This window comes from Terrapene carolina, unplaced genomic scaffold (genome assembly GCF_002925995.2).
Source record: "Terrapene carolina triunguis isolate 2854851 unplaced genomic scaffold, T_m_triunguis-2.0 Scaffold84, whole genome shotgun sequence".
NCBI classification, from domain to species: Eukaryota; Metazoa; Chordata; order Testudines; family Emydidae; genus Terrapene; species Terrapene triunguis.
The window spans coordinates 30,014,360-30,032,423 of record NW_020664435.1 but is presented as its reverse complement, the minus strand read 5'-3'; the positions used below and the strand labels follow the sequence as shown (position 1 = coordinate 30,032,423).

The following is an 18,064-nucleotide window of genomic DNA, read 5'->3' as shown; positions in this document are numbered from 1 at the left end:
TGCTGCGTGAGCAAACGGACATGCTCCGGCGTCTGGTGGAGCTTCAGGAACGGCAGCAGGATGACAGACTGCCGCTGCAGCCGCTGTATAACCTACCTCCCCCCTCACCATGTTCCATATCCTCGTCACCCAAACGTGTAAGAACGCGGGGGGGGGAGGCTCCGTGCACCCTCTCACTCCACCCCAGGGGACAGCCCAACCAAAAGGCTGTCATTATATTGAATTTGATCAGTGGCCTTAGACTTCCCTCCTATCCTCCTCCCAAACCTCACCCAGATTACCTTCTTGGTTCTCTCCCTATGTTTATAATCACTTAATAAAGAATACATGATTTTTAAACGATAGTGACTTTATTACCTTTGAAAGAAAGCTGGGGGGAGGGTGGGTTGCTTACAGAGAATGAATGAGTCAATAAAGGGGGCTGGTTTTCATGAAGGGAGAAACAAACAGAAATTTCACACTGTAGCCTGGCCAGTCATGAAACTGGTTTTCAAAGCTTCTCTGATGCACAGCGCTTCCTGGTGTGTTCTTCTAATCGCCCTGGTGTCTGGCTGCGCGTAATCAGCAGCCAGGCGATTTGCCTCAGCCTCCCACCCTGCCATAAAGGTCTCCCCCTTACTTTCACAGAGATTGTGGAGCACACAGCAAGCAGAAATAACAATGGGGAGATTTCTTTGGCTGCGATCTCCAGCGCGCTTTTAAACGGCCAAATGCACATTCTACCACCATTCTGCACTTGCTCAGCCTGTAGTTAAACAGCTCCTGACTCCTGACCAGGCTGCCTGTGTATGGCTTCATGAGCCATGGCATTAAGGGGTAGGCTGGGTCCCCAAGGATAACTATAGGCATTTCAACATCCCCAACGGTTATTTTCTGGTCCGGGAAGTAAGTCCCTTGCTGCAGCCGTTTAAACAGATTAGTGTTCCTGAAGACGCGTGCATCATGAACCCTTCCCGGCCACCCCACGTTGATGTTGGTGAAACGTCCCTTGTGATCCACCAGTGCTTGCAGCACCATTGAAAAGTACCCCTTGCGGTTTACGTACTGGGTACCCTGGTGCTCCGGTGCCAAGATAGGGATGTGGGTTCCATCTATCGCCCCACCACAGTTAGGGAATCCCATTGCAGCAAAGCCATCCACTATGACCTGCACATCCCCCAGAGTCACTAGCTTGTGTAGCAGCACCTCAGTGATTGCTTTGGCTACTTGCATCACAGCAGCCCCCACAGTAGATTTGCCCACTCCAAATTGATTCCCGACTGACCGGTAGCTGTCTGGCGTTGCAAGCTTCCACAGGGCTATTGCCACTCGCTTCTCAACTGTGAGGGCTGCTCTCATCCTGGTATTCTGGCGCTTCAGGGCAGGGGAAAGCAAGTCACAAAGTTCCATGAAAGTGCCCTTACGCATGCGAAAGTTTCGCAGCCACTGGGAATCGTCCCACACCTGCAACACTATGCGGTCCCACCAGTCTGTGCTTGTTTCACGGGCCCAGAATCGGCGTTCCATGCCTATAACCTGCCCCATTAACAGCATGATCTCCAAAGCACCGGGTCCCGCGGTTCGATAGAATTCCATGTCTATATCCTCATCACTGTATTCACCGCTCTGCTGTTGCCTGCTCCTCTCCGCCTGGTTTTCCAGGTTCTTGTTCAGCATAAACTGCACGATAAGGCGCGAGGTATTTACAATGTTCATGACTGCTGTCTTGAGCTGAGCGGGCTCCATGCTTGCCGTGGTATGGAGTCTGCAGTGTTCACCCAGGAAAAAAGGCGCGAAATGGTTGTCTGCCGTCCGTTGCTTTCATGCAGGGAGGGAGGGAGGGAGGGGGGGTGAGGCTGTACCCAGAACCACCTGCGACAATGTTTTGGTCCCATCAGGCACTGGGATCTCAACCCAGAATTCCAATGGGCAGGGGAGACTGCGGGAACTATGGGATAGCTATGGGATAGCTACCCACAGTGCAACGCTCCAGAAATCGACGCTAGCCCCGGTACATGGACGCACACCGCCGAATTAATGTGCTTAGTGTGGCCGCATACAATCGAATTTATACAATCTGTTTTACAAATTCGAATGATATAAATTCGGATTAATCCCGTAGTGTAGACATACCCTCTGTCTCTAGCAGGGCCGCCCAGAGTGGGGGCAAGTGGGGCAATTCCTTTCCTGGCTAGAGGCGCCTTTTTATTTACCCGGCAGCAGTCCGGGTCTTCGGCGGCATTTCGGCGGCGGGGGGCCCTTCAGTTGCTCCAAGTCTTTGGCGGCATTTCATCGGTGGGTCCTTCAGTGCTGCCGAAGACGCGGAGCGACTGAAGGACCCGCCACCGCTGCAGACTCGGAGCGCCGCCCGGTGAGTATGTCCGCTCCCCCGCTTTGCCCCAGGCCCCCTGAATCCTCTGGGTGGCCCTGGTCTCTAGACCCTTTTAGAGCTTGCTCCTGCTCCCATTGGAGTCCATGGGAATTTTGCAGAACTTAAGCAGAAGCAAATGGAGGGTTTTTTTTGTTTGTCTGACTGTTGTTTTTATGGTGCCTCCTTTAAGTTTTGTGGAGGTGGTCTTGTGATGCAGACACTTATTGACTGAGAACTGATTGTGATAGCCTGCATTTATTAGTGCATAAATGAAATTTACTAAAATTTCAAAGTTATGTAAAGGTATTTTAGACAGGACTGGTAGCTCTGTCTATTATTAAGATTGCCCAATGTGTCCCATTATATGACACTGTTTTCAGTTGCTTATAACTTTGTCCAACTTTAACTGTTCAGGCTGAAATTTTACATGCTGGGCATCTGTATTCAGACTCAATTCTTCTGGAAAATGTTGTCCAAAATGGTTCTGCCATTTCTGAGCATGTTAGGAAAAAATAGGCTGCTTGGCTCATCTTAAAAAAAAATCTAGTGACCTTTTCTTTGAACAGCTCTAGCATCCTCAGGCTTTGGAGCAGGGACTTGAAATTTGGTAGTGGGTGAAGGATATGCCTTTTTGCCAGCCCCATGGAAATCTGCCTAAATTTGGCCAAGTAATAAGTCTCTGAGAAATCACAGTTTGCATGTGCTCAGTAGTGATTTGCTAGAGCTTAACACCTACCCCGATATAACACAACCCGATATAATATGAATTCGGATATAACGCAGTAAAGCAGCACTCCGGGGGGGGAAAGGGGGACTGCGCGCTCCGGCGGATCAAAGCAAGTTCGATATAACGCGGTTTCACCTATAACGCGGTAAGATTTTTTGGCTCCCGAGGACAGCGTTATATCGGGGTAGAGGTGTATCTCTAAAGATTCCACCCTCTCTGAGCATGCCCCAGCCTCTCCTAGTTCTTAGTGCTGACCAGACTGCGCATGCACCATCCTATCAGAGCGACTGAATATGCCTCCTCCAGCCCAGGGCTAGAGGGAAAAAGCTGGATTTTTCCTGTTCAGCCTTCTGCTGGCCTTCTGCACAGAGGTGAATTTCACCCAAAGAGTGCAAGAAACTTGACTGTGTCTATACCATGGGCTGGGAGTAACTCCTTTCTCCATCTTCTCAGTTTTGCATAGCCACAAAGTCAGTCACAAGCTGTCCCTCAACTGCAGAATTCTGTCCATAACTCAGATAACGGCTTGCTGCTGAAGCTTAAAAGACAAAGTATCCACCACCACCACCCCTGACACCGCCCCCCAAAAGGCAAAAGAGTCTGGCTGTGCCAAGAGTCTTCCTGCAGATATTTGTATCATCCTGCTCTTCTACCAGTCCCATCAAAGGCATACAGAAGCTTTTTTTCTTAATTAATTAGTATGTCATTACACAGCAGTTACCATCTATCCCTTGGGGATTGTATGCAAGGAAAAGACAGCTTTGTCCCCATCAAAATCTTGTCAATTAATTTTTAAATTGTAATTTGCAGATCTCTCTCTCTTATGACTTGTTCTCATAATTACCACAGTAACTGAAGAGCTGGCTTTCCCCTCTCTCCACAGGGATGAGTGAACATTCCAACAGCTGTCCCACTGGAAATGCCACTCAAATTTTAACCACTTTCCTGCCACATCAAAGCAGAAGGGAAGGGAAACTTTGAATTACATTGCAGAGCCATAGCGTTTAAGGTCAGAAGGGACCACAAGATTGTCCAGTCTGACCTCCTGTGTATCACACGCCTTTGCATTTCATCCCGTTATTCCAGTAATGAGCACAATAAGTTGTGGTTTTGGCTGAAGCATAACTTCCTGAAAGGCAGCCCATCTTATTTGAAGACATGGGAAATCCACCACTTCCCTTGGTAATTTGTTCCAGAGGTTAATCACCCTCATTGTTAAAAATGTGTGCCTTATTTCTGATTAGATTGTCTGGCTTCAGGTTCCGGGCATTGGCATTGGTTCTTGTTATGCCTTACTTCACTATACTGAAAAGCCCTTTGGTACCAGGTATTTTCTCCTTATGAAGGTACTTACACACTGTGGTCAAATCATTTCTCAGTTTGGTCTTTGATAAACTGAACAGATACAGTAACTCCTCGCTTAACGTTGTAGTTACGTTCCTGAAAAATGCAACTTTAAGCAAAACGATGTTAAGCGAATCCAATTTCCCCATAAGAATTAATGTAAATAGTGGGGGGGGAAATTTTCACCAGACAAAAGACTATATTATATATATATACACACACAGTATAAGTTTTAAACAAACAATTTAATACTGGTACACAGCGATGATGATTGTGAAGCTTGGTTGAGGTGGTGAAGTCAGAGGGTGGGATATTTCCCAGGGAATGCTTTACTGCTAAATGATGAACTAGAAATCGGCTGAGCCCTCAAGGGTTAACCCATTGTTGTTAACATAGCCTCACACTCTACAAGGCAGCACGAATGGAGGGAGGGGAGACAGCATGGCAGACAGACACACACCGTGTGTGTGAGTGAGAGAGAGAGAGATGCGCATTGCCCCTTTAAGTACACTGACCCCACTCTAAGTACATTGCCTTTTTAAGTAGATCAGCAAGTTGAGACAGGAGATGCTGCCCAAGCTCCCTCCGTCCTGAGCCCTGTCGTGTTCCCCCCGCCCCGCTCTATGGATGGGGTAAGCGGGGTGCAGGAGCAGGGGGGAGGGGGACACCCTGACATTAGCCCCTCTCATATCCCCCCCCCCCACACACACACACAGCAAGCAGGAGGCTCCGGGGAGCAGCTCCAAGGCAGAGGGCAGGAGCAGCACATGGCAGTGGGGGGAGGGACAGCTGAACTGCCAGCAGGCTTGCTGGGCAGCTGCCGCACAGGGAACTTAGGGGAACGGGGAGCTGATGGGGGGCTGCCGGTCCCCCTGGTTCCAAGCCCCCACCAGCTGGCTCCAATGGGCTGCTCTTCCTGCAAGCAGTGGACAAAGCAGGCGGCTGCCAAACGACGTTAGAAGGGAGCATTGCGCAACTTTAAACGAGCATGTTCTCGAATTGATCAGCAACATAACAACGAAACAACGTTAACCAGGATGACTTTAAGTGAGGAGTTACCATAGACCTCCTTAAGTTTCTCACTGTAAAGCTGTTCTGCAACCCTAAAGTTATTTTTGTGGCTCTTTTCTGCCCCCTCTCCAATTTGTCAACATCCTTTTTAAAATGTTGACCCAAGGAATGTATGCACTATTCCAGTATCAGTCTCACCAATGCCATATACAGAGGTAAAATCACTTCCCTACTACTTGTTTTCTCCCGCTTATACATCCATGTATTGCATTAGCCCCTTTTGCCACAGCATTGCATGGGGAGCTCATGTTGAGTTTCTTGTCCACTATGACCCCTAAATACTTTTCAGAGTTACCGCTTTTCAGGATATAGTCTCCCATTCTGTAGGTATGGTGTGCAAATTTTCTCTATAAAACTTAATAGAAAGTTCCTCCAAGTTTAGAATGTAATATGGACGTTGAAATAAAAGACAAACAAAAGAAAGTGGCTGAGAAATCAAAATAAGAAGGAGGGAGGTTTAAATTACACTTTTTCTGTGGAAATAGGGAAAAGAGACCTGCTATGAGAAAGGTGACAGATGTTCACAGAAATTTCCTGGTAGGCATGATGAAGCCAGGCAGCTTTTTATAAAGGGATTAATGTTGTTGAAAAACATCTGTGACAGAATTTCTCTGAAAACAAAGTCAACCAAATTAGCACAGCCTTGGAAACAATTTTTCATTTTGGGGATATTTTTTAAGTACGTGATCCTGTAGCTCAGCCTAAAAAAGTAATGTGATGCCTGTAATGTGCTGATAAAGACTTTTTGTGGTACTTAGAGAAACATTAGTTGACAGAGTAGTGTGTATCTCCTTTTCATTTTTTAAAAGGACACCCAGGTTAAAAACTATATTAAAAATATATTCATACCTCTGGCTCCAATCCTGCCACTGGATCTACATGGGAGTGGGGATCCAACCATGGGAAACCAAATACAGGACTGGGCCTAAGTTACATGTAAAATTATATTTTAAAAATATTTTATTTTCTAAATAGGGGCAGATTTTCAGGACCAGCCTCCATCTTTACAGGAGTAAACATTTCTAGATAATCTAATCACTTGTTGGGACCCACAAACGAGAAGTTTGAAGTCTGTCTTGTAAAGTGTCCCCTTGCAGTTCAGTGCAGATGCAATTATTTCTGGACACAAAATTGCTCCTATAAAGCATAGACCAGGTCAAAGTCTAGCTGATAGCCTAATCCATAGTTTGTATGCCTGAGGAGGTAGCACATCTTAAAAGAATTTTGTTTTAATCTGTTTCCATTGGAATTTATATTAAAAATAGAACAAAAAGAACCAACAAGAAATAAGAACAAAAAGAATAATTTTCTGGAAATGTTTTTATTGGCCTTATGTTTTATAAAAATCTTATTTTACCAAATCAAAATTTGGTCCCAAATTATTAAACATTCCTTTCTCTCTTTCTCTGCCAAGTGTGTCACAAAGACAAGGTGAGTGAGGTAATATTGTTTATTGGACTAACTTCTGTTGGTGAGAGAGACAAGCTTTTGAGTCACACAGAGCTCTTCTTCAGGTCTGGAAAATGTACTCAGGCCGTGGCTAGACTTGAAACTTCAAAGCGCTGCTGGTACTCTACCTCCATGAGGGGATTAGCTTACTGCGCTGGGAGCACGGCTGGGGCACTGTTTACACTGGCGCTTTACAGCGCTGTAACTTGCTGCGCTCAGGAGTCTGTTTTTTCACACCCTTGAGCGAGAAAGTTGCAGTGCTGTAAAGCGCCAGTGTAGCCATAGCCTCAGAGTGTCACAGCTAAATACAAGGTGGAACAGATTGTTTAGCATAAGTAGTTAACACACATTTCAAGGGATCATTCAAGGTGACGTGGCCTGTTAACACCCCATTAGTCATCCAGTGTCTCTATTCAGCCGGTATTTTTTAGTGTCTAGCAACATTATGAATTGAAGTTCCTAGGCTTGTCTTTTGAAAGTGTTGTGCAGATTTCCTTTGAGAATGAGGACTGGGAGGTCAGAGTGATCGCATTGTGAAAAGTGTTCACCCCTAGGTGATAGAGTGTTTTTGTCTTTTATCATTTTTCAGTGAGAGTTCATTTGAGAGCATAGTGATTGTCTGGTTTCACCCACACAGTTGCTATTGGGGCATTTAGTGCACTGGATGAGGTACACCACATGTTGTGATAGGCAAGTGTAGGACCCATAGATCTTAAAAGGTGTGTTGTGGGGAGTGTTGATCATTGTAGCAGTGGAGATATGTCTGCAGGTTTTGCATCTATTGTTCTGGCAGGGGCTGCTGCCACTTTGAATTGGTATATCCTAGTCTGTGGAGAGCTTGCTTCTGATGATGAGCTCGGAGAGGTTGGGGGTTGTTTGAAGGCTAAAAGAGGGGGTTCAGGAAAGGTTTCTTTCAGAATGTGGTCCCCATTGTGTATATGTTGTAATTGTTTGATGATACCCTGTATAGGTTCCAGTGTGGGGTCTGGTAAGTGACAACTAGGTGTGTGCAGTTGGAGGGGTTTTTATTTCTGTATTGAAGCAGCTTTCTCGGGGTACTTGGGTGGCCTGTTCCATGATGTGATCTACTTCTCTGGTGGAGTGTCCTTGTTTGGGGAAGGAAGTTTTAAGTGTGTTAAGGTGTATATCCCAGTTTTTCTTCTCAGAGTCTATTCTGTGGTATCTGAGTGCCTGGCTGTAGATAAATTTCTTGGTGTGTTTGGGTGGTTACTAGGCCTGTGAGGGCAGGTGTGATTATGTGTGGATTTCTTGCATATAGTTGTTTGTAGGGTTCCATTGTTGAAGCTGATTGTGGTGTTCAGGAAGTTGATGCTAGTGTGGGAGGGTTCTAGAGAGAATTTGATGGATGTGTGGTGGTTATTGAAGTTGTGGAAATCTATGATGGAATAAATGTCATCAGTACAGAAAATGAAAATATCATGAACGTATCTCAGGTGTATCATTGGTTTTGTGTTGCATTTGTCCAGAAATTCTTCCTCAAGGTGTCCCATTAAGATGTTGGCATATTGTGGAGCCATCCTACTACCCATCGCTGTTCCCATGGTTTGGACAAAGTGTTTGTTGTTGAATGTAAAATTGTTATGGGTGAGGATGAAATGGATGAGTTTGATGGTGTGTTTGGGGTGGATATCTGAGGGTTGTCCATTATCTTGTAAATATTTGAGGCAGGCAGCAATGCTATAATTGTGAGGGATGTTGGTTATAGGGTGGTGATATCCATAATGGCAAGAATGGTGTTCTGAGGAGGTTATTAACATTGTGGAGTTTCTGGAGGAAGTCAGTTGTGTGGTGGAGGAAGCTGGCCCTTTGTGTGGTGAGTATTTGGAGGATGGGTTCTATGAGTCCTGATATTCCTTCAGTCAGAGTGCTGTGGCCAGATATGATGGGTCTGCCTGGGTTCCCTTGTTTGTGTATTTTGGGAAGCATATAGAAGTTCCCTGGGGTGGATTTGGGGGGAATGAGGTTGTAGAGTTTCTCTTTGAGTTGTTTGGGGAAGGATTTGATGATATCCTTAAATTCCTGGGTAAATTGTGGTGTGGGGTCTTCTTTGAGTTCTTTATAGTTGGTGTATAGCAGTGGTTCTCAACCTATTTACCATTGTGGACCGCATGCAATACTACCTGCATGACCCTGAGGATGTCACATGGGCCACAGCTGTGTGCTGATTGGGCCGCAAGTTGAGAATCACTTGTGTATAGTATAGTAAATATATCACAGACATTAATAAAAGTAGCTGTGTTTCTTGCTTTCTTGAAGAAAATAATGAAGCACACCTCTCTGTTCATAATGTAACACTCCCATTCAATTTAAAAATCTGTCATGTTGCCCTCAGGACAACATGGACCCCTACAGAGTCCCACAGATGCTAGCAGATCACACTGTAAGATTGGGGACCTGGACAGTAAAGTGCAGATCTATTTTATTTATTAATTGCTATATTGAACTTGGAGGTGATGGGAAAGTTTAATGTGTGCTAAGAACATAGAATGGTATCTTCCTAAATTCTTAATTTGGGCATGGTGGCTCAGGTCTGTGAGTCATGCAGCCAGGGCCAAGTGAGAAAACAACGATAAATCTTTAGGCATGTGGTGCCCTGCATTCTGTTGAGGCAGATTGTTCAGCTTGCGAGTAGATGGGGATGTCCCCTTTGTATCCCTGAGAAATGACCTTTCACATTGATTATCAGTAGAATGAAGAGAGCTTAGTTCATTTCTTCTAGTTTAAGGAGTTGTAGAAAGACTAGGCATGGGAAATTATGTACAAGGGAGCAGATTGTTCCACATATGTCTTCTGTTGTTACCCAGGGTTTTCAGAACCCACAGCAGTGGTAACTTAACTATTTCATTCCAGGCAGTGTCAAGAATAAATCAATGGGAACACAGCAATTCCGTCTGATAAAAGATTAATGCAAGTAAGGTGCTCTGTCTAAAACTGCAGTTTATTAGATTTAAGCACACACAGACATAAGCAATAAGTTTAGAACATCCCAAATATTTACCTAAAAACTGGAACAGTATTGAATAATTAACAGCAGATTCACAATGGCCAGTTGCTCACCCACTGAGGAGAAAAGGTGTCGGGAAAAATGTCTCTCAAGATGGCTTCAGAGGATTGCTCCACGTACACTGTATTAGCTAATCTTTTATAACTAACTTCTACAAATCACATAGGTCATAGTGACCCCTACTAAATAATAACTTTTCCTAACTTTCAATAAACTACTTACCAACAAACATTCCTAACAATCTTAATCATAATAAACTTCTATATCAGAGGCGCCCAGATTCAAGGTTTTCCGTCCACTTATTTTCTTTCAGTCTCAGTTGTTGACTTTTTCTCTCCCCTCCTCCCATTCTGATTAGCAGAAATTGCCAGCTAGTTTTGACCTTGCCTCTAAAAGCCTGCTTTCAAATTAACCCTATACTATGTGGTGTTCTATTTTATTAATTCATGGTGGCTGAATGCACATAATAGGATTGCAATTAGCGTGATCACATTCTGGAGTACACCCCTACCCCTCAAATCCAGGGTAACACTCTAGGATTCTTACACCATCCTTTGAGGCCACTGGACTCTATGGACTAATGGTCTTATTGAGTATAGTAAATTCTTATGTTCCTATATACAGTTCAGAATTCTTGGTTCCTTTAGGTTGTCCCATCATGTACAGAAGGTTATATTGGTGTGATGAGTGACAAATGATGAGACAGAAGCAAGGAGTAGCCTTGAAAGTGATGCAGAAGGGGATGTGGAGTCCCTGAAGGGACTCATAAAGACTGGTGATGAGGCAGGGAAGATGAGTTTGGCAGCTGTGCCATGTGGATGGCCTAGAAGGAATGAGGTGGATGGAGAGAAGAAGGTTACAGTAATTGAGGTAGGAGGTTATTGAAGCATGGACAAGGATATTGGCAGTAGGGATAGAAAAGAAGATGTTGTTAGTATTCCAGCTTATACATACATATATTCTAAAGTCTTTCTTCAGGACATATGGGAATGACCAACATCTGTAGGGAATTGAAACTATAAATAGTAAATTAGCCCCATAGAATACTTTATTTTTAAACAACTGGTTTATTCATTGTACCTATTTTACACAACCTGGGAGGAGAAAAAAAGTCTTCCTTTTTAACAAACCTCACATACACCACATACCTGAGAAACGCTTGAGTAAAAACAGCTGCTGTTCTGTGCTTTGATTCCTCTAGTCCTGGCACCAATGGAAAATGTGATACAAGAAACTATTGACTATACTCGCCAACGGAAAATATACAACCAGCCAGTACTGCATAACCAAACAGTGCACTTTCGCCTGGCAGAATTAGCAACTGAGGTGGAACTTGTTCGCTCTCTGCTGTACCAGGCTGTTGGTAAGCTTCCACATTTGGCTTCAGGAATATACTCTTAATATGAAACAATTGTCATGATTGGAAAAATATGGGAAGGGTGTTGGGAGTGAGGTTATACTGCAGTCAGTGACTTACTGTAGAATGTGCGCTTTTATTTTAGTGCTCTATATAAGAGGAAATGATGTGACCAAATTTGCTTCAATGGCTAAACTAAAGGCAGGTCGTCTAGCCCGTGAGCTGAGTGATAATTGCCTCCAGTTCTGGGGAGGAATGGGATTCACCAATGAGGTGCTAGTGAGCAGACTTTACAGGTGAGTCACTGTTTGAGAATGTGAAAGGTTTTGACTCTGCTTTAAATAACTTTGATCAAATATATGCAGTATTAAAAACCCTATGTGGGATGTTTGCTCTTTACAATTTTGCTGCAGTGTAAATAATCTGGAACAGACCCCCAGTTGATGTAAATAATGAAGTTCCATTGGAGTTACACAAGCCACAGATCTGATCCTCCTGCTTGATCCTGCAGTGGGGATCCACAGGCACAGAGTTTCATTTGCTCCAATGTGACTTTGCCTAGGTGTAACAGTCAAGGAACATGGAAGAAGATCCCTTTTGTAGGTCACAGCTTTAAAAGTAATTGTGTGGTTCAGTCTACCCACAAGGCTCGTCTGAAGCTCAAATAAAGGGAGTGGTGGAGACTCCATATCCTTCTATAGTTCACCATTAGCCCTATATGTCTCTAAGGCAGTAGCTCCAGAGAGAAAGACACCTTAATGACAGGTTCTTTCCCCATTAGCAAGGGGGTGCCTATCCTAGGTGCTCCTGACACAAATTACAGAACCAAAATAAAAATGAAAGAGCAACAGAACTTGACCTCCCATAAAAATGGATTCAGGAGTCTACCTTTAGGTTCCTGTTTTTGAAACTCAACACTCCACACAGCTCCAACAACTCTTCCCCTGGTTGACCTCCCAGTAGTCTTCTCTGGCAGCCTGTGTGGGGCTAGGTCAGAGGTCCTTTCCAAGACATGTGGAGGAATGAAGTTCTGCCCCCTGCTCCCTCAATACAGCCCCTTGGATGGGAATTAAGAGGTGAAAAGGCCTTGCACTGGCCCTACATACCATGAGTAAATTTTACCTGTAGAGACTCCATGGACTTTTAAAAGGGAGATGCCAAACTATACACCCTGAGCCCACTGAGATTCATGCAAAGATGATAAAAACAGAGAGAAGAGAAATACTGACTATAGAAATGAGCAAAATTGTAAGTAGAGTATTTTCTATGAGGTGCCAATACTCCTTTAAGTGGGATGCTGGCTCCAGTACCCTGTATTCTTTTGGAGGACGGTTATAGCCTATATGCCAAATGACGTTAATGCTGTATGCATTGTTACATAAACAAAATATGGATCTTAAATTCTCCTGCCTATAGTAGATTTCAGCTTGCATATAAGTCCTCGTAATAAGATGCCTAACAAAGTGTTAGTGGAATCAGGGTTAGGTCTGTCAAGATATTAGTAAATATACCATTTCTGTGGAAAGTGGCAATAGGAAAATTGAAAAAAGAAGTTATAAAAAGTTTACTTCTTTTTAACGTGTTACTTTGTTTCTAGAAATAAAGCTCTTGAAGTACTTTTACTAAAAATTACATCAGAGCACGGGATATAAACTGTCAACAGTCTCATTGCTAACAACCTCTTCTGTTAAACCAATGCAACAGAAGAAGGAAAATGTTGTTTAAAAACGTCTTATATAAAACTGCCGTCCCTTTGTTAGAAATGCTGTAGACCTACAGCTTCAGAGAGGCAAGCCTGATGTGGGCTGGCTGAAAAAGAGAGCTCGGATGTGTTGACCACAAGGTAGTGATGTGGCAATTTCCCGAGCTGGGAGCAGTGTAAGTGCTTCATTCCCCAGAGCATCTTTCTGCAAGCTTCCTGCCCCTTTCAGAACACGCTGCTATTGGCAGTGGTGCTGTAATACATTCGTATTACATATGCCACAGGAGTGGGATTTATGTGGAGGATGGAAATAAATCTCATGCATTTGTATGGGTTTGATTTGTCCTCTGAACTTGTGGTTTTGGCACTATTGCTACTTCTGGGAGCACCCGTCTGACTCTGAGACATGGCTGTTCTGGGCCCATTCCAGGATAGCTACTAAGCAGACTAGTGTAGTTATGTATTTGCTCCCCAGCTGGCAAATCCAGCACATTTCCTATTGGGATCTATCCTGTGGCTGCCATCTAATATTAAAGAAAGAAATCCTTGCCACCTCAAAAGAAAAAGCATTATAAATAGACCTAAATGATGATGGTCACACTCCAGAATTTTGTTATGAACTAATACAATTCCATGGTTGGATAATCATAGTCACCAGAGAGGTGAAGTAAGAATATCACCCGAAGGAACAAACACAGGTTTACTCTGTGATCCATTGTAATCTCTACTAATAAACAAAGCAGCAAGTCTCCTAATACTAGTTCTTCATTTTACTCAGACATTGCTGCAATCAGTTCACATCACTGTGACATTTGTACAGCAGCAAGCAGCTGTTACCGTAAGTGCTCGGCATTTCCATTCAGTCATACCATGAGAATTAGTTTGCAAAGTAATCCTTAGTAAGCAGTGTTAGTGCCTGACACACAGGTCAGTCTGCTATTACTTCAGCAAGCATCATGCATTATGATAACTCTTCAATAAATTCAGCTTTTAAATTGCTTAATAGTGTTGGTAGGGAGTTTTAACCAGACATTGTACAAACCTGTCTGCCAAGTTGTTTTATTAACTATCACTTTAAGTTCAATAGTTCTTAAATCATTTATTCTACAAAAGTATTTCCAACGTACAGAGTTGTTAGAAGAAGGAATTAATGAAGGCTAGTTACCACTCCCCCTCACCAGACACATCCTGCTGGTTTTATATAAAGCATTTCCCAGATATTTCACTTCTTATATCTCAGTATTTATTAAATAAAATAGATATAGTAAGGATTTTTCTTTTCTTTTCTGGGGGGAGAGGAGGAGGAGAAAATCAGTTTCTCTCACTGATTCCAGATATATAATTGTTTCATGGAAACATCCCCATTTTATATAGGCAGACATCTTCCATATATTACATATTTGGATATTCAACAAACTTAGATTTCATTTTAATATAACATGACTTTTTTAGCTTGTCAGTGACTAAGTAATTTACTTTATTAGAAACTATTTATATTTGTAAAGGGTTATGATCAACTTGAAATCTAGTCATCACAATTTTTTTACAGTAGTTTCAAATACTACAAGCTACCTCGAACGTCTGCCAACTGTTACGGTGTTGCATTCCTGCTTTTTAAATGTTTTTCTTCCCAAGTTGCTGTGTGTAAAACCCAAGCAAGCAACAGGGGAAATTGATTATTGGCTATGCATATGAAACAGATAAAACGACTGTAAATGGTGCTGCCAAATGTGCAAAGTGGGGTAAAACCAAAAGTTTTTTTTTTCCTCAAATACCTTTTAGTTATTGCTAGGCAAAGTTTTATTAGTAAAAGATAAAATTATAAGTGTGATTTTTAAGTTGTTACTTTGAATAACTAAGCATTTGCTGTCACATTATCTTTGGGTTTTTTAGAAAATGTTAAAAAAAGTCAATAACTTTTCATGCTGTTGTTCAAACAGACCATAAATCATATGAACGTATACATCTGATCTAGAATGACTAAGTAATTTCTTCTTTTCTTGATAGGTGTTTGATTACCACACTGTCACCATTGAATTGAGGAGTGGTAGTTTAGCAGAACAATTTTTTTCCCCAGGAAAAATCAAATTTACAAAGAAAATAGGAAAGAGAGGGGGCATGGCGGTTTATGGCCTGAGTAGCTATGAGAATTTAGGCATCGCAGGTGGGGATGGCTCAGTGGTGTAACAGCCAGCTTTTCAATTAATATTGCTGAAACCTCTCACTCAAAAGTAAGTAGGGTTAGAGCGGCCCTTCCAGGAAGATAAACTGAGTAAAAGTAAGGCCTTAAAAAATAGTCTTATCAGATCCAGGTGGATGTTGGATACCGTGATGTATTTTAAGTAGTAGTATTTACTCCCAAGTCATTGTGCAAAAATGGACTGCCCCCAGTGTTCTGCAGAACCCCCGCTGCTGTTCGATTGCGCCCCTTCACTACAGAGATCACTGAAGTTCAATGTTACAGACTACACTGAATTTCTGAAAAGTTAAAGGATGCAAGATGCCTTTTCTCCCTAGAATCCTTTTACCTCCTGCAGACACATTTCCAGAGAAAAGATGGGCCACAGTTCATTTTGTAAAGTGCAGCCTTCAGCCTGGTGAGCATGGAGATTTCAAGTGTTAGCCTAACAAACTTGGACAATCCAAACAGTGTAGACAATGGAACACCAAGCTGCTCTTTAAAGGTTTCTCTGGCAGATTTTTAAATCTGTAGGAAGGTAACAAAGGGGTAAATCCTTCATAAGCTTTACTTGGAAGGGGAAACAAAGTTACTGAAATTCAGAGCTAGCATTATACTTGAAGAAAACTGCATTTCCAAACTTTAGGCTATGTCTGAAGCAATGCTGTGTTTTTCTTTTCAAACAACCTGCAAAGCTTTCTTCATTCTGATTGATGTGTATGTACAATATTAGCTAGAGTACATTTCTGTGTAATAAAACCGGAGGAAAAGTAACTTTGTGGTAACTAAACGTGGGGGGAGGGGCAGGAAACATTTCAGTTCAGCATGAATTTTCAGCTGATATATCATACAAATGTTTTCACCCATTCTTTGTCTCTGCAGAGACTCAAGATTACTGTCAATAGGAGCTGGTGCAGATGAAGTCATGCTTTCCATTATATGCAAATATATGGAAACTCTTCCACAAAAGAAGTAACACCCAGCAACAGTTACATTTCTTTATTGAAAATTCATGAGAGAGATACAGTATATTGATTACATACTGAAAGAATAAGCAATATATCTAAGGTGATTAAGTGAAATTTTCTAGCATTTATGCCAATGACCTACTACTTAGTGCCTTTGTATACAAAATTTCTTGTACCATAACTTTTAAATTAAATATTGAAATTAAAAGGAAGTAATCTGAAAACATGTATCCTCTTGCAACATTTTTTCTCTTGTTGCAGACCAGTTGCTGCTTTTGAGTGGTCTAGTGCATATTAAGTAAATGGAGTGAGTGTCTACTTATATAAGCAAGCCACACCTACAGTTAAAAAACCTAAACCATGATAAAATTGAGTGCCGCCTTGCCATGTCCCATGCAAGAGAGAATTCTACCAGTAGTTTACTTAAGCAAATTTTAATGTAAAACTGCACTGAATACCAACCATATCGTCTATTGGAGACATGCACTTTATCTTAGGTTGTAAGGTCTTTGTGGAATGGCCTTTTTTTTTTTCTTCCGTGGTTGTACAGTCCTGGTTCACAGTTAAGGCTTCTAGGCACCAGAATTTCTCATGCCTCATTTCTTAAACTTGTATATTCCATTACTGGAACAGCAATTCTGCTGTCCTTCATTCACCTATAGGTTACATAACTTTCACTTTGTAATATTCAATGATCAATATCTCACACACTGCAGAAAGTGGCTCTACATATACGTCATTCATTTTGAACAGTGGCCATAAGTCTGGCAACATTGCCTTACAATTCCTAGTCCTTAGCTAAATTGTTACAGTTTTCAACCAAACTGGGGAAGTTCTACTGCCTGTGTTATACAGGAGAATATACTGGATGATCAGAAGTGTCCTTTCTGGCTGTGGAAGCTATGATTAGCGGCAGTTTACATTGGTTAGGAACTAAATAAATACCATTTTTTTCTTTCTCTCTAAATATATCAGTCCATTAATATTTGCTCACTATGAATATTGATTCATCAATGTCAGTTACACTCATTGGAGTTGTTTAAACTTGATTAAATATGTTTAACAGTACTGTAAGTTGTAATTGCTTTAAAGCACAAATATGTGACAAATGAAATTTGATTGGACAAATTAGCATAATTTGTTACAGAAGTCCTTGACGTGAAATGTAAAGCTGCTTGCAATAAATGTAAAGTTTAGACCTTAGTCCATCCTGTGCTTTGCTGCACATTGGGCTACCCATATTTGCCATCCTTGCCTGTCAACTGCCCTTCTCTCCAAATCTTCCCATTTCATGTTGAGGTGCTTGATGTCATTCAGAACTGTTCGTTTCCATGTTATTCGCGGTCTTCCTCTCTTTCTTCTTGCGTTTTCTGGCTTCCATTCAAGGGCGGTATTTGGTAAGCATTCTTTTTCCATTCTCAACACATGTCCCAGCCACTGATGTCTTCTCTTGTACATTATTTGTGAGAAGGTACCTTGTCCAGTAATTTTTCTGCTTTCTTCATTCGTCTTCCTATCTCTATATGTTGTTCCCAATATTCTTCTAAGTAATTATATTTTGTTGTATCTAAAGCTATCCAGAGGCCAATGCTTATTTCTGAGTGGAATAAACGGGCCCAGAAAGTCACAGGTGTTAGTGATCTTGTCATTGTACAACACTAAACAGTTAAAAATGGTTTAGGCCAAGGGGTTGAGCAGAGACCTCAGCCAGCATGTCAACAACCACCATTAAAAAGCTATCCTTTTATTAAAGATACAGAAAAGGAAATGATAGAGATTTGAAATGTAAAGCATTAAGTAAGGTTTTCATTTTAACACTATCCCTTTCTATTTAGCTGCAGACCGTTTTATAGAGAATGCACCTGGCTTGTCAATCTTTTAGATGGTATTAA

General features: G+C 42.2%; 1 protein-coding gene across 2 annotated transcripts in view; it reads left to right on the top strand.

The window, feature by feature from the left end:
* LOC112115718 (probable acyl-CoA dehydrogenase 6) overlaps positions 1-16,396 on the top strand; it is a 148,976-nt gene extending 132,580 nt beyond the window's left edge. For both annotated transcript variants that reach the window (XM_024212896.3, XM_024212898.1), the window contains 3 exons: positions 11,168-11,329; positions 11,469-11,619; positions 16,087-16,396. In XM_024212896.3, coding sequence (XP_024068664.1) covers positions 11,168-11,329; positions 11,469-11,619; positions 16,087-16,180 — 407 coding nt within the window. In that variant the 3' untranslated portion in view covers positions 16,181-16,396. The remainder of the gene's footprint in view (positions 1-11,167; positions 11,330-11,468; positions 11,620-16,086) is intronic.
* The last annotated feature ends 1,668 nt before the right edge of the window (positions 16,397-18,064 follow it).